Here is a 17386-nt window from a genome sequence, read left to right as displayed (position 1 = left end):
ACTTCATCACTAAGGCAGCACTGCAAAACAAAATATAAACACTGTAGAAATAATAAATATGTTGATGTAAATAATAACCCAATGTAACCCAAAATTGTAGCCCAGTGGCCTATATCGCCGAGCGTAAATTTTAATTAATAAAACAAAAAATTATTATTAATAAATATATTGTATAGTATGTCATAAACTATCGTTAACTGAATATTAAAACATCTTATATGTGGAGCACATTTGTCTTTCACCCCGTGGTCACGTAAAACTTGAACTCTACCCTAAACTAATAATACTGCATATTTAATATACGTGATAAATATAGGACAGCTTACAATTATATATTATAATGGAAAATAATACATGAATATATAATTATACGACTATAATATAAATTCACGAAGAATGCACAAATTATATATGATATTTATATAATATGATAAAATATGAATTAAATTTACTATAATATGAATTTGATAATAACAAATTAAATTAACATATAGGTACATGTGCCACAATAATTTACTTTAGAAGCTATAATATAACTTTATTAATTAATATTATTTAGACTAACGAAAATATTGCGTTTACATTATTGTTCAATAGCTAAAGACTAACCATTTATTTCATGTTTGATAATCGTTCATGCGATCCGGTATAACCATTATTTTTAATATTTTGTTATCTTCATAAAAATAAAACTAAATATTGATAACTTTTGATCACATTTATCTGATTTTTATAAAAAATATAATATGTGTACGCTTTGAATAATATAATATTATGAGACAGTTTTTGAATTTTACCAATCAATAAGTGTGTGATTCCGGGGTTATAGGTGGTGTTCAGGCAGGGTGTGATTTAGAAGTACCTACGAAAAGATTCGTTTATGCAAAGTTTCGTTGAACTTGCATTGCATATGCCCAACTATAGTATACCTATTAATTATTATACTTATATGTACCTACTCGTAGACGTCGATTTATAACATTTGCTTTAAAATTTAAATTTACTCCCGAAATTTGGTCACACTGCACAACATTATATGCACACACAGACGACTAGGATGTAAAAATGTTTGAGAACGATTGAAAAACGTCGCAACTAGGGCGTGGACGATCATTGTCGTCAGAATTATGAGTGGACACCAACAGGAAATATCATGGTTTGGTTACCTACACATTAACGAATACAATAGTATAGATGTCGAACGTGTAGGCTGAGCTTATGGTGGTTGTAGACGTACAAAGAACCTTACCATTGCGGTACTGTGAAATTCGAAGATGGACGCGTTCAAAAATGTATCCCCGAAATTTAATATACTATATCGAAATCAGTCGTGTCAACTGTCAAGATAGCTAGGGTGAGAAGAATCACTTATATTATTCATGCTTTTATAAAATATGTAGTATAAGAACTTGTCGTATTCAGGGAGAAGCTATGGTGGTAGACTAACTTATTCTCCCCTGCAGATGGAAGTTAAACAGTGTTCATTTTTATGCAATTTTGTTTTGTATTTAAATTTAAAAATCAAACAAAAATGTTATGTAATTTTTTTTTTTGTATACATTGTATAGTCGATTTGGATGATTTGTAGGGGAAATCCAAAATTTAAAAATTAAGTTTATTTATAATTGTTATTATAAGTGCTAATTTATGTGAAGGTAAACAGGTATACAAATTAATTGTGCCATTATAATATAGAGACAGAGAATTATTTCTAATTAATCTATTTTTAAATATGAATGCAGATGTAGTTTTCCCAGTCTTAAACTATGACCTGAACAAATTGTAAATTCCATTATTTTTGAATTTTTCTTTTAATAGGAAAGCTATTTTTTTAGACATGCTTACAAATTTTTTTTTTTAAATTTACTATATGAATTATGAATTGATTAGTACTCGTTAGCTCATTAACACAATTCAAGATAATATGTATGTGATTGACTTTCGAGTGATTGTAAAAATTTTATCATAGAACTAACGATATGAATGCAAAGGTGACGTGATCCGATGATCATTTTAGGTTATAGAATTACCAATGGTGAAGTAAAATTAAAATGTTTGTCTATTAAGGATTATTTATTTAATTATTTACTATATATCTTAGATCATATAATATTTGATAATGTTTGTAATCAGACTTTGTATAAGATGAATAAATGACACGTCAAAAATAAATCTGGTTAGATGACTGCTATATTATGTTGACCGCATTATCTACTTATTATAGTTCGTTGGGTAACTACTATATTAAACCGCATATTATTTACCTTGTCTTAAAACAAATCAATAAAAGTTAGTGCTTTTAAAAATATGCTTTTCTTGTGTATGAACCAAGTTCACATAGTTCAATTTATCCTACCACTCTGTATAATCCATGAACTTTAAAATTTATCAAATCGTCTGTTCATATTTATAAGAATTTTATCAATTAATATTGATATTTTGTTTTACGGTTTGTCAACTATAAGAAAGTGCAATTTATTTGTAATCTAAAATATTCTAAAATTGTAAAAATATACAAAATTAAAATGTATAGTATTATACAGATTGGTTAGGTCATGATACAGATTTTGGTGCTAATTGAAAATCCTTTTTTACATTTTTTACAAATTTTTTAGCCAGCCCCCCACTTTGTCAGATCGACTTCGAATTTTGCCAATCAATTGTAAACTAATTGCAAATAATTGCAAATTGAGTATCGCTAATTTCAAATATTTTTTTATATTTTTTACGAATTTTTCAAATTATTAGTCTCCAAAGGTCCTATGTATCCAGTAGGTAACTTTTTGTCTATTGTGAAATTTATCTATTGGTTATCTCGTATGATATATTTACTCATCTGGGCACATTTTATTTAAATGATATTCTTTTTCATGAATTATATTAGTTTTTTTTACTGACATTTTTCTATCAGAACACTCTCCAATTAGTACATAACATCACTACATTTATACTACATAATATTACTTACTTAAAGTTCACGTAGATAAAGAAGTATATTTGTTATTTAAATATAATACAAATTAGTTTTATCTATCTACCATATTATTATATAGATAAAAAGGTCATTTATCTGTATTTAGACAAATCTATATACAATTATTTGTATCAAATTTAGATGATATTTTGTTATCTATTCTCAACATTGTAATAACCACGCAAATGATTTTTTTTACTACGCTAATTCAATTTAATTTAACAAAAATTTGTTTTTTTCAATAGTATATAAAAAATTAGTAGTATAATTAAGTAAATTAACAAATTAAAAAAAATAATCAAGATATTGTATTTGTGTTAAAACATTTTTAGATTTATTTGTAAGTATATGATGGTGAATATGAAATATATTTATAAATTTTATATTATTATTCTTGAATAATATATATAAGTATAAGAAGGTGCGGGTTCACTTTTGTTTTATCTGCTTTGACATGTGATTTAATTTTTATTTGTAGATCGTTATGTGTTTGCCATTCACCATTGAACCTTCTTATTAGAACACACAATGACCATATCCATAAGATACCACACCATGAAGTATATAAGTGAAACATAAAATTATGTAGAATACCAATTATAATGGCCTAACTTATTTTATTTGGCATAAAATAGTAGGTGTTATATATTAAGTGTGTGACTTATAAATCTTATAATTAAATTAATTAAATTGCTGTGTGTATAACATTAAATATTGTTTTATATAAGTTTTAGTAGTTATCTAATTAATAATAACTTTTTTCGGTATATTATGACTTAGTGGCCATGGCCATTTTACACCCATGTTATAATTTATAAATAAATATTATAGTCTATAATTTTTTTAACAATTTTTTAACTTACGTTTTTGAATTCACTTTTAGCTTTGTAGGAAATTCTAAAAGCTTAAATTGACTTTTATCAGCAAAAACAACTGTCTCGATGAGGATGTGTTTACACAATTCCTTTATTTATGAAGCATTTTCATCAAATTCCAAGCACACGTTTATCTTAACATTTAAATATTTCTGGACATTTATTTCTAGAGTTTAAATAACAAATATACTTCTTTATCTACGTGAACTTTAAGTAAGTAATATTAATAGCATAAATGTAGTGATGTTATGTACTAATTGGAGAGTGTTCTGATAGAACTATTTCAGTAAAAAAACTAATATAATTCATTAAAAAGAATATTATTTAAATAAAATGTGCTCAGATGAGTAAATATATCATACGAGATAACCAATAGATAAATTTCACAACAGACAAAAAGTTACCTACTGGATACATAGGACGTATTATGGAGACTAATAATTTGAAAAATTCGTAAAAAATATAAATAAGGATTTTCAATTAGTGAAACTAGATTTGAAATTATTTGCAATTAATTTACAATTAATTGGCAGTAATTTGAAGACGATTGGAGAAAGGGGGGGGGCCGCAGGAAGTTGCCTCCCTATTTTGAATTTGAGTTTACTCAAAATTAGATGATTTTCAACTAACGAAATTCAATTTGAAATTATTTGCAATTAATTTTCAATTATTTTTTGGTGTTTTGAATTTGGTGGGACAAAGTGGGGGGCCAACTTCATGCTCATATCAGAATGACGTGAAACAAATTTATATATAAAAATTAGATTTATATCTTATATACATAAAAAGAAGCATTTGCTTTAAAATCCGAGCCTTACTCACCACGATTTTTTTGACGTTGAGTTAACTATTACTCATAACTTAATAAGTGTAAATTATATACAAACCTAGAGAGCAATGCTAACCGCGTTGTACGTATATTTGTTTGAGGTATTTTAGATACTGAAAAATAAGTTTTGATTCCTAAATATTCTTCAGAAACCGGTTCTTTCAGTTTCGGTTGGTCCTAGTCTCTGACCTGCGCCTGCTAGCAACTGATAACATTTTGATTAGATTTTCTAAAATATGAATAAATGGTTTTTTATTGTTGCCCAAGTAGTGTATGACTTTTTTTACAATGGTTACACCCCAAATTACAAATAATGTCTTGTTTTGTAGTAAGCTATAGCTATATGCGACGTCGTTGCCGAAAGCGGATGAAAAATATATCCAAAAGCAGGAATCTCATTTTTTTTTTTACTTTATTTCGTTCGTATTACACATGATTAATTCGGTTCGATTGTGTGTGGAAAAAAAAATTCGATGTTTCATAACGCCCGGTATTACAGTAATAACGAGTGAAATCGATTCAGCGGCCGTGGCGGTGTCGGTGGCGGTACTCGCGGCGGCGGCGCGTTTACAATATAATATAATTCCTTTTCACGTCGCCATTTTGTAGCCACTTGACATTTGCATATAGGAGAAACAAAACAACAGAAAAAAAATCAGACCCGTAACAATACTCACATTTATATAATATACATGGTCGGTAGGATGGGTTAGTGTGTGGGCGGGCGGGTGGTAGTGGGTTGTTATAAATCCTTTGCGTGACGGCCGTTTAAGCCGTTTTGTGTGTATACGCCGTCGTCGTGATGGGATTGAGCGAGACAATCGTATATATTATACAGGGCGCTCTTCACGCGAGCCAGTCGGTCATTCGATTGGTTTACCTCAGACCTACAGTAGTAAGATTAGTGGCAGCAGCGGAAGTACCTTTAACAGAATGTTTTACCGTGTGTTTTCGAGTCTACTGCTTCCCTCTATTCTTTAATTTTGGAATATTATTTTGGAAACAAATACATTTTTATGTTATACAGATCAATGCGATAAATATTATAATAATATGCTATTTTTCGTTTACCTTAACTCAGAACTAAAGTATTAATATTTATTATGCTTATCATAATTTACCATAAAGATATTCTATGGCAAACTCGTTGAGTCGATAGAGTTTAAAAAAATATTGAAAGTAAAATTATAAATTTCTATTAAGGCGTACCTATTTAAATAGTATAGATTTACGTTCGTTTTTAATATTAGGTAAGATGCACGCAGGAGTTTTGCAATCAGGAATTCGTCATTATGGCGAGCGAATATGTTGGAGAGCAAATACGATGTGAGACACCCGATATATATCCATGCATATATATGCATATTATATTATGCTAGGTGGTGAGCTTGTGACGCTTGTGTGGTCGTGAGTGTACGAGTGCGTGTGCGGGACAGCCAAACGGGGGTGACGACGCTTTCGATGAAGCAAGAAAGTAAATAATAAGTACGCGATTCTAAACTTTTATAGTTACCTATTGAGTTTTTTTCGCCATTTTTATGGAACGCTATAACATCGTGAGAAAATAATTCAATAAATATTGTGAACAAGATATCGTGAATTAATCTCGTCGCCTAAACCATCGGCGTATCGGAAATATTATATTATATTAAAGGACTATCACGTAATATTCGACATCGCGGTAATATAATAATTATAACCATAATGATAATAATAGTATAATATTCGTATTATACGTGAGAAGTTTGGCCAGATGACGTCACGTCATGTACATACTAGACTGCACTGATCTGTACATAACATTCACGTAGGTACATATAATATAATAATATAATAATAATATCATAAACACCGCAGGTTCGGGGACGAAAGTCATGTAGCGCGGCGGCGCGGTGGTGGCATCGGCGGCAGCGGGGGTGCGCGCCAAGAGGTTACACTACACTACCTCAGTTTCGGTCGGCTTTGCATCGCTAACGGTCGTCGGTCGCGTGAACTTTGGCCACGAAACGCGCTCGTCAAGAGTCGTACACAATGGTATGTACTGCCGATGTAAACGTGGCGTGATACACCCGGCTGGCTTTTTTTGTATTTTTTTTGTTTGGTCGGGAGGGTTGATATTTGGAGATTAGAAACACGCAAGCTCGCGAACCTTTGCCACTGACGTCGTGCAGATCGGAACCATTCCTCGGACTGGTATAGTGGCGTCAACCTAAACGAAACGATAATAATAATAAACTCATATGAAATTACTACCACTCACGTGGTCGCCGATTTTGTAGCCGTACGATTATTTGTTGTACATGTAAGACCGGTGACGACGAAGACGACTTGCCGATCGACGAAAGGCTGCGGTTGTGTGCGTGCACGTGCGTGCAGTGCAAGCAGATCGCAATCCGCACCACAATATAACATAACCACAGATTTGAAATAATATTAATGATCATTCCGTTTTCCGACAAGCCGGCGAATCCGGAAGCTTAACGAGGCTGCAGTGGCCTGCCAATACACAGGCACGGAGACTGTGATACACGTGCGTTTCACTCTCGGCACGTGATACTATTATATATATTATTACTATCGGTAGGTAAAGTTAATAAGATCGATAAACTTAGTATCATCCACGTCTTTAATACATATTGTACTGAATATGAAAAGTTTAGATGGCTTATTAGATCGGACGGTCTTAAACGTAGTCAAATATACTATATTACATAAAATTCAGTACATAATATCATAATATTATGTAATTATTATACCCATTGCATATACATGTGCGTGTGTTACAGGTGTTCCGATGGGGTGGACGTTACAACAGCCCAGGTCCCGTCATTTGTTATTGCTATTCATAACGTTCGTGTCATGCATCACGGTCGTGTTCATCTCCAAGTCAGGTGAATAATCTTTCAATCGTAATATTTTTATATTTACCTATCTCATATGTGTTTCACCTAAAACCACGAATCGTATCGTTTAATAGTATAACATTATATTATATTCAATATTTGTTATCACTCGTAATATATATGGGGTGATTATTATATTGCAGAGTAGGTACTCACTATACCTTAATTATTAGGGCTGTGAATTTATAGGAAAGTGCATTTTTTTTTGGTGATTGTAAAACATAGCTTTGTGAGTACCTACATAATTTGAATTATGTAATAACGAATACATCTATGAAACTTTTATTTTGCATATTTTTGCATTTTTTGACGTTTTTAATTTTTTAGGTCATTTTTTTGCATTTTTTTGCATTTTTAGGTCATATTTTGCTTTTTTAGTTCATTTTCTAGTATTTTTAATCAAATTCCGTCAATTGACTTGTTTGAAAACATTTTTTTTTTTTTATTTTACACGGGCTGTATATATTATGTATGTCAAATTTATATTTTATTAAATAATATTTTACACAAGTCACACGCTATATACGGGTCATAGGTAAAGATATTTATTTTTTTTTTTAAATACTTTTTAAACACTTTTTTGTACTAATGTTTAATATCTTATATCCAATATTAATATAAATATAAAAACTAAATTATAAACCATTTTTAATAAATTTTATACTATAATTTTTGACATTTTATATTCCTTTTTTAAGTGCATATTTTTGACATTTTTAATGCATTTTTTAAGGTTTTTTAGTGCATTAAATTCACAGCCCTATTAATTATACTCTTGACTGTTTAATCTCGATATTCGCCATATATGTATAAAGTGATGAACAAGAATCATCCTGTTCAATATTTCTAGATACACACTACGTGTGATGTACTGCATTATACAGTTTACAATTTTTAAAAAGTTTTAGGTACAAATTTGAAAGAAGTTGACTTTAGATATTCAAGTCGATAAATTTCATCTTTTTCACGATAGGTACGTACACGTGAAGTTGGCTCCCGACTTTGTGCAAACATTTTCAAAATTGTTGCAAACAACTGTAAATTAATTGTAAATTCAATATCCAAATTATATTGTAAAAATAAATCCACGGTCGTTGAGTCAAAAATAAGTTTCAGGGGGCTAAGTTCACGCAGTCCCTCTACTGTCCGATTGACTTTGGACAAATTGTAATCAATTGTAAATCAATTGTAAATTGAATTTGCTAATTTGCAAATCAATATAAAACTTAGAAATCAAAAAACAAAAGTAGGGACTCAAGTCTACGCAGCCCCCGAGTTTGACCGATGGAGTTTAACAATCCAACCAACTATACGATACCTAATTTTAAGTTATTAGACACTTGCCATCCCATTTTTTAGTTACCTATCAACAAACTAATTAAAATAGTTGTTGAATTTGTATGATTTGCTAATATAATTTTCAGTTAAGTTTAATATTTACCCCTCGTGTAAGTGTGTAACTCATTACAGTTAAATATTATATTATTGTCTTAAAAAAAAAACCGTTACCCTAGGTTGTTACCTAATTTATTATCACGCAAGGCTGTCCCCTCGCTCAATATCAACAAATATTGGTATTTTTGTGTTGAATTTTAAGTTCTACATTTACAGCTTTACCAACGTGTTTATATACGTTTAATTCTTGTCAATTTATCTACATGTCTTATTAAATCAATCCAATTTTTGGTTCTAAAAATGGTTAAGGCAATAATATCTGTAAACTTTGGAAGTTTCCTTTTGGCAAATAATATATATAATATATATAGTCAACGCTTATACACGCTTATTCGAGTGTTTAAAAATGAATTCGCGTTTCGGGATCCGTACCATACATAATATATATTATAATAATTGATAATACATTAATATTTAATGTTTTTAGTATAATATATATATATTATATTATAATTATTCCATTCACATACACGTTCGATCTGTTCTATATGTGACGGTTTCGTTACTAGTCTAAGGTACCGACACCTGGTTTGTACTGTAGGTGATACATACAACATACTATGATATGTATACCGTTTCACATTTTTTATATAAGTACTTATCGATGACGCACGTGCGTCTGTGAAATATTGATAAATTACATATTTGAAATACCTTAACAGAAATTTCCGTATAGTAATTTTGTGTATATTTGCAGTGCTATAATATTCTGCATTTCCGCAATTTTATATTGCAAAACAAATATCTATAATTACTAGAGAACGAACGGATATTATATGTTTTCTTTTTTTTTTCTAGCGGCTTTAATATTTTCCAACGATTTTAATCATGCGTCTGTACGAGATATTTAATCGTATTCATATACTTACACAAATACTTCCAAACAAGTTCAATTTGTTAGTATTTATTTTTAGGTATTTTATCATTAAGATCATATTATTATTAATCCTCACAAATTACCTATTTATTAATTAATTAATGTTCTTACAGATCAATTTTGTTTGAATGGCTTGAGTAAATTATATCTCATCATATTGGTTTCTTATTGTTTTTACTGTACTATATTAAGACACGGTAGTATTCACGTATAGATATATAAAAACAACAGTCACGTAAATTCGTACATAAATACAATATACACAATAAATAACTAAAAACAATCAATGCTATAAATACATTCATATTTCCAATCTGTAAAAATATATGTAATAATATAAATAAAATATAATGGTATAAAAATGTTTGATAACAAAATAAAATATGATTTGACTCCGTATTATGGCAGTATTTTTTTTTTCGATATTCACTCGAAATATTTTTTTTCCATACGTTTTTAGTTTTTACCATTATTTCAAATAAAATTTAAGTGTATAGAGAATGATCTATTTAATCAGCTGTACTAATTTTTTGAAAAAACGTTTCTTGATTTGAAAAAAATGACTTAGTAAAATATAATTAAAATTAGTATTTGCAATGACTTGGAGTCATATAAATCTTATTTGTTTATTTGATTGGTGGATTATGTTATTTATTAGTAGGGATGACAAGTTATAGGATTTGCATATTTTTTTCTATATCTCCTATTTATAGCTAGATGATCTAAAAATTTGTTCTGTAACCTAATGAATTGAAATTTGATATGGAAATTTTGTATATTTTTGCATATATTGGTAGTTTTCTTAAAAGTTGCATATTCATGTTTTTTTGTGCATAAAAATGCATATTTAGTAAAATTATTTATTATTTAATTGCATTTTATAAGTTTGTAGTCAATAACCAATAACATTTAATAGTTTATAAAAGTAAATTTAGGATTAGTATCATTTATTGGATAAATCACATCTATGGACGAATTGCCAGAAGACTTAACCTGAAATGACCTTATTTACTTGTTACTTCAAGTATGCCCCCATAACTTCAGTTGATGTGGAAAGAAGTTTTTCGTGATACAAAAAATCGTCGGAGGACGGAGATTGGATATCGAAAATATTAAAAAAACTTTGGTGGTTCAATGCAACAAATTTACAGGTTATTTAGGGATTAAATCACCTGACTATCAATATACGTAGAATCAATACACCTACCAATCATTTATTATCTCATATTTATATACCTATTATTAATTTTTTATCACACAGTTTAAATCAAATTTAACGAAATATTTATATTAATTTATTGTAAACATGTTTTTTTACTTGTAGAAAAAATTGCATATTATAATATATATATTTTTTTTGGGGGGGGGGGGGGTGGAGTGGCCGAGGTGACTAAGGCGTCTGTTGCCATGCACGCAGTCGCCGGTTCGAACCTAGGTCACGGGCGGCATCGCTCTTAGGGCATTTCGCGGTGTCTGGAGAGAGAGGCCGCCGCCCCCCAACCGGGCATGGCAGAAACCTACGGGTGCCCATTCAAAATTCTGCCAAAAGACCCACGTGTTTAACACCTACAGTACCTTCCCCTACAGTTCCCCCAGGCTAATGACCTCAGTTGTCGAAGCCTTAACCCTAAAAAAAAAATACATATTTTTTGCATATTTTCAAATGTTGATGCATATATCATAATTTTTCCTTGCATATTTGCATGCATATTTTGTCTATTTTAGCTCCTATAAGTTCTCATCCCTATTTATTAGTATGGCCAATGGATTAGGTTGTGGATTATTTTTCAGGTTAGACAAGATACTGAGAGAGTTGGAGCAAATGTCGATTCTGTTATTAACTGTGTTAACAGCTGTTTGGGCTCCTTTTAAAGAAGGGTTACGTATTCGGCTGTATAAATGCTGCTATAAATATGTAGATGGAATATAGTTGGATAGTGTTTTGATGTATAACTGAAATTCCTATATCGGTTGAGGTTTTGGATATGTCTGTATTTTTTTCTTTCATATTGTGATGTATCTGTATATATTTGTGAATTAGTAAGGATACCACTATGGATTAATAAAATTCAGTAAACAAATTTCTATAAACAATTTCAGGTGTTTCTTTTTTTAAGTGATCAGTGATCACATAAATTAGTATCAATTTTGTAGTTGTGTGTACATTGGCCATCGGAAGATAAAGCAAGAATCATGTTGGATGACTGAGTTGGAGGAAATATTGTTATCTGACATTTATTTCAGGAGTCTTGCGCTTAATGTTTTTTTAATTTTCATGTTAAGCTCAAATATCGAGGCAAAAATATTCTTATTTATATAGTGGATTGTTGCGTTGTCTAGCGTTGAAAAAATGCTATCTATGTTGCCCCCCGTAACCCCGACAGTAAATTTTACGTTTCATATGTCACGCAGTGGACTGACTTGGGTCATTGACTGACACGCAATCTTAATGTATAATAAATTAACTTTGAGTCCCAATCCCATATAACATATTTTAATGTAATGTTTTTATTTGTATTTTAAATGTGTTGATGTTAATACGAATGAACTATTTATTATATAAATAAATACATAATATATAACATATTCAAAGTGGTGAGGGTCTATGTCCTCTTAGCCTCATAGATTCGCCACTTATATGTGTGTAATGTTTTGCGCGTCAGAGAAATCCGAGAAGCAGATAAACGTAACCACGTGTTATAATAATATTTACCTACTCCTATACCCACAATACGAAACAGGGAGTAGAAAATAATCGATACAAACGAATAATGTGCACATTTATTGTCTGACATTAAATTATAATTAAATTGCGTGTTTATGAATAAGTTTTTAAGTGTTAATAATAAGTGCATCACTGGTCAAAATGTAACATAAAATAAAATAAAAACTTAATTAACAATGGACATAATTATATAGAGTATATTTATAATCTTGTATATAGGTTAGATACTTATATAATAATACCCTCCAGTATAAGTGTGTTTGAAAATGTCATATAATTTTAAAGCATGCTCTATAAAGTTTTTTAGTTTCTAATAAACGTATAAGTAAAAGCCTTGTATAAAATATTACATTTTTAATGCAAATCTATTTTTTTGAAAATTAATACGAGTATATTATACATATATCTAGCATATTATCATTATTTTGTGTTGATAACTTTTCGCGCTCTTCATTATTTGTGTCACGTCAAATTCTAAAGAACCTATAGTAGGTAGATGCACAATAAAAGAATATAAAAAAACAATGGAAAAAATAATTTTATTATAATTTTTTTTTTTTTAAAAAGCACTGTTTTTTGCTTTTGTCCACGATTGGACCACCACCATTATTTACCGTGATTATATTTTATAACATATATATTACAGTGCGTCTATTGATTAAACCTCTTTTACATTTTTGATTTGACAATTATTGAAAAGCATGTTTTTACCACCTTGCAAATTCAATATTTAAATTGATTTTCGTTAACCTACACATAATTTAATTAATTTTAACCCTGTTATTTTCTGTTCAGAAACTCTTTGTACCATTGACATAATGATCACGCAGATTTTTGTAGTCAAGCATAAATTATTTTTTATTTTTTATTTTAAAATAAATAAAAAATAAGTGTAAAGGTATTTTATTAAAATGTCTAGTGCAAAATCTCACATATTGTATTTATTTATTTATATTTTATAGTGTTTATTTACTAACTTGTAAATTAAGTATTTTAATAATTGAATGAGCAGATGTTTATATTCATTGAAAATAATAAAATATAATGACTGTAATTATTATGTTTAATAATTTAGCTTAAGTATTTTGCTTGAGTATCAAATTAATATGAAATTTTAAAGAAAGGAATATTTTTTAAAATTTTTATATTTTCTGTTTGTTTATTGATAATATTATCATTTTAGAACTATTTAAATAAAATTTCAAATGATTTTACAATTACGTATTAATGTATATTCAAGTGTAAATAGCTATTTTTTGTATCTGAAAATTTCAATAACTTTTTTTCAAGTAGACTGAGTTTTCCAAAAGTTTATTTAAAAATTTGATGTTGATTATGTTATATAAAAATAATAATCGTATTATGTCTTTAGAAGTTTTCTACGATGAAGATAAAAATTATTCAAATCACAGAAAAACTTTTAGATTCTGAGCGGAGCGATGAATGTATTGATTTTACCATGATGTGTGTTTTTTTTGTGTCTATCATCACGTTTTGGGGCAGTAAAAAAGCTTCGATTTTTGACGTCAACCACCTCGTTCGATTAGAAAATGAATCTAGTTGGTACTTTGGGGGGTCAAAAGTAAAAGATTCTTAATACTTTTCTAAATAATCGAGAAAAACAAACTAAAAATTAAGGGAAAAACGGGAAATTTTACGCACACTCATTTTTCGATAAAATCGATTTTGGTTTTTGATGTAACTTTAAAACAAATGACCATAGATACATGAAATTTTCTCCAAATGTTTATATAAGTATATTCTATTCACCATGTAATTTTAAAAAAATGTCGACTAAAGTTGAACTATTCATAGGCATTTGAAATTTTCGATCATTATTAGTTTTTTTAAAATTAATATTGATAAAAATTTATTTGTTAGGAAGAAAAGCTTGAACATTTAATATAAGGCTCTTAATATACTGTTACAATAGCAGTTGAAAAATAAAAGAAATTCATAGTCACATTTTTTTTTTATAAGCATTCAAAGTTTGAATTTTGACAAAATACGTAAAAATCACAAAAATTCACAAAATATTTTATGCTAGAAATTCATAAAAAAATTTCTTTTTAAATCTAAGATTTGAAAATTTAATACAAAATTTCTTAAAAGTATTTCAATCTTTATCACAAATAAAAAGTCCACCGGAAATTCAAATTAAATTTTTATGAGCATTTGAAATTTAAATTTTTACAACATTGGATTTTCACTTTTAACGATTTCCTTATTTTAGTGTAACTCTAAAACAAATGACCGCAGATACTTGAGATTTTCACTGAATGTTTATATAGGCATTTCATATATTTGATAAAATTTTCAAAATATTTAGATTTGTTTTGAGCTGTTGACTGACATTTTAATTTTTCAACTTTTTTAATTTTTTTTTCAATAAATATCGATATAATTTATTTGTTGGGTAGAAAAGCTTTAAAATTTAATACAAAGTTTCTAACACATTGTAACAATAGCAGGTGAAAAATATTAAAAATACATAGACATGATTTTTTTTATAAGCATTTAAAGTTCGAATTTTGACTAAATACGTAAAAATTACGGCAATGTTCAAATTATCTTAGATTGAAATTCATAAAAGTTTTTCTTTTTAATTCTAAGATTTGAAAATTTAATACAAGACTCCTAACATATTTTTACAATAGCAGTTGAAAAATAAAATAAATTCTTAGTCACAATTTTTTTTTACAATCATTCAAAGTTTGAATTTTTACAACATGTGTAAAAATCAGAAAAATTCGCGAATTATTTTAAACTAGAAATTCATAAAAATTTTTCTTTTTAAATCTAAGATTTGAAAATTTTTAATAATCTATAATATATTCTATACATTCCCTCAGAATCGTTTTTCGTATACAATGATATAATATCATTGGATTCAAATTTAATTCCATCCATTACAGTAACCTACTGTACAGCAGAGCGACAACCACGACTTACCCGCCTTTTTTTAGAAATAATTTTATGTCGCAAAACAAAACTAATTTAACGTTGATTGATTTGAAAAACCGATAGAATTTTCACCTGCAAAAATAATAATATTATGTTTTTTAATACTTTTATATATTTGAACCACACAAACATTTTTAGATATTGGAATGTAATTTTTGTTTAAATAAAAAATAAATATGAAACCTTTTTCATATGTAAATACTATACTAATCTAATTTACGATTAATACGTACCAATATCCTTTTTGCGGTTCACTCAAAACTTTAATCTTCATAATGTGCAATAAATAACGACTGATTTTAATTAATTTTTACTAGCACAGTGAATATTATATTAAATTCAATAGACATTTGTACGGAATTGAAACTTCAGTACATGGCTTTATGGTCACATAAATAAAACGTGTGCCAAATCAGTTGAACACATTTTGAACTTGGTTTAAAATAAATTAATTTTAGTTGAATGGGATTCAATATATCTTAAGTCGACTTAACGGATTGCTAGTTTGGTGATGGTCTTCGTTCGATTTGAATTTAATTTAGTTGCCCAATGGATAGGAAAACTAGTTTTCCATTCTATAAATGTACCCACGCGTTTTACTGAAAAGTTTGTTTAGTAAATTTGTCTTCGAACAGAAAATAAAATCATACCTATGTAATCAATTAAATACTGTTAATATTTAGTTAATCAAAATATCAGCTAATAAAATTAAGAATAAAATTGCACGTAAATATAGGAGATAATTTTCAAACTATTTGTTATTTTAAGCTAGTGATGATTAAAATTGATCTTGGTATTGCAAGACACTTGCGGCAAGACCAAGATGTAGCAAAATCAAGACCAAGATTAAGCTTGCAAGAACTAGACCAAACCAATACCGAAGCTTCAAGACTAAGGCCAAAACAAGACTATCACTGCAAAATTCTTGCAGTCTTGTACATTTTTTCCCCTCCGAAAACACATCAGTGTATCTATATTTCACTAACTAATAATTTATAACTAAAATAATAAGAAATTATTTGTATTGATATTAAATTTGATCAGTATTAGAGGAAATGGTGAATTATTGAAAAATAGATTATAAATAATTGGAATTGATATTACAAAATAACATTGTTGTTTCATACTGATTAGCAATTACTGAAAAATGAATTTATTTTACCAACATCGATGCCGAATTTTCGAAAGTTGCCTTGCTAATAGAATAACGGATGTCCACAATACACCTCTACTTTGAATCCAATACGAGTATACTAATAATTGCTGAAAATCATTACGGACTACGGTAGGTATCATTTTAATAAGAAATAAGTTTTTATTTTCGTTTGTAGTTTATGTGATTTTTCTTTACTAGACATTGTGTTCTTAAATAGTACCTATAGCATTTAATTACTGACGTAAACTTGTTGTCTGTTAGAAATGCACCTTTTTATAGTAATTTGTTGTTGCCAAAATGGTCTATAGGCAATATATTATATTAAAAGAAACAAAGAAATAACAAGCATTTTTTTTCTTATATATTTTGTGAAAATAGCAAGAGTTTTGCGCAAGATCAAGACCCAAGACCAAGACTAAGACTATGTCTACAAAACCAAGACCAAGATTTTGAAAGTCTTGGTCTTGGTTTTGTTTTGGTCATCACTATTTTAAACAAAACCACTTCGGTAATGAATCATTAAATTAATTTTTGACTTAAGTAATAATATTATAATATTATGTAGCTAAAATATAATTTCTCTATTAATTTTTAATTTATTTTATATCAATGTGGATTAAAGTTTTTT

At 28.5% G+C, this 17386-nt stretch overlaps 1 protein-coding gene across 4 annotated transcripts in view; it reads left to right on the top strand.

The window, feature by feature from the left end:
* The first annotated feature begins 6619 nt into the window (after positions 1–6619).
* The window catches only part of Mgat4a (alpha-1,3-mannosyl-glycoprotein 4-beta-N-acetylglucosaminyltransferase a), a 45091-nt gene continuing 34324 nt past the window's right edge, over positions 6620–17386 (top strand). For 2 of the 4 annotated variants that reach the window (XR_016191216.1, XM_015510814.2), the window contains exons 1-2: positions 6620–7258; positions 7465–7569. Coding sequence is in view for 2 of the 4 variants with exons in the window: in XM_015510814.2 (XP_015366300.2) it covers positions 7473–7569 (97 nt within the window). In the remaining 2 variants the exon portion in view is untranslated. Of the gene's footprint in view, positions 7259–7464; positions 7570–16736; positions 16888–17386 lie in introns of those variants that run through there. The other 2 variants (XM_089224707.1, XM_015510816.2) reach the window with 2 other exon arrangements.

The sequence above is a fragment of the Diuraphis noxia genome, unplaced genomic scaffold, assembly GCF_037042655.1.
Source record: "Diuraphis noxia isolate RWA-SAM2 unplaced genomic scaffold, SU_Dnox_SAM2 contig0003, whole genome shotgun sequence".
Classification (NCBI taxonomy): domain Eukaryota; kingdom Metazoa; phylum Arthropoda; class Insecta; order Hemiptera; family Aphididae; genus Diuraphis; species Diuraphis noxia.
This window is presented reverse-complemented; position numbering and strand designations above follow the sequence as displayed.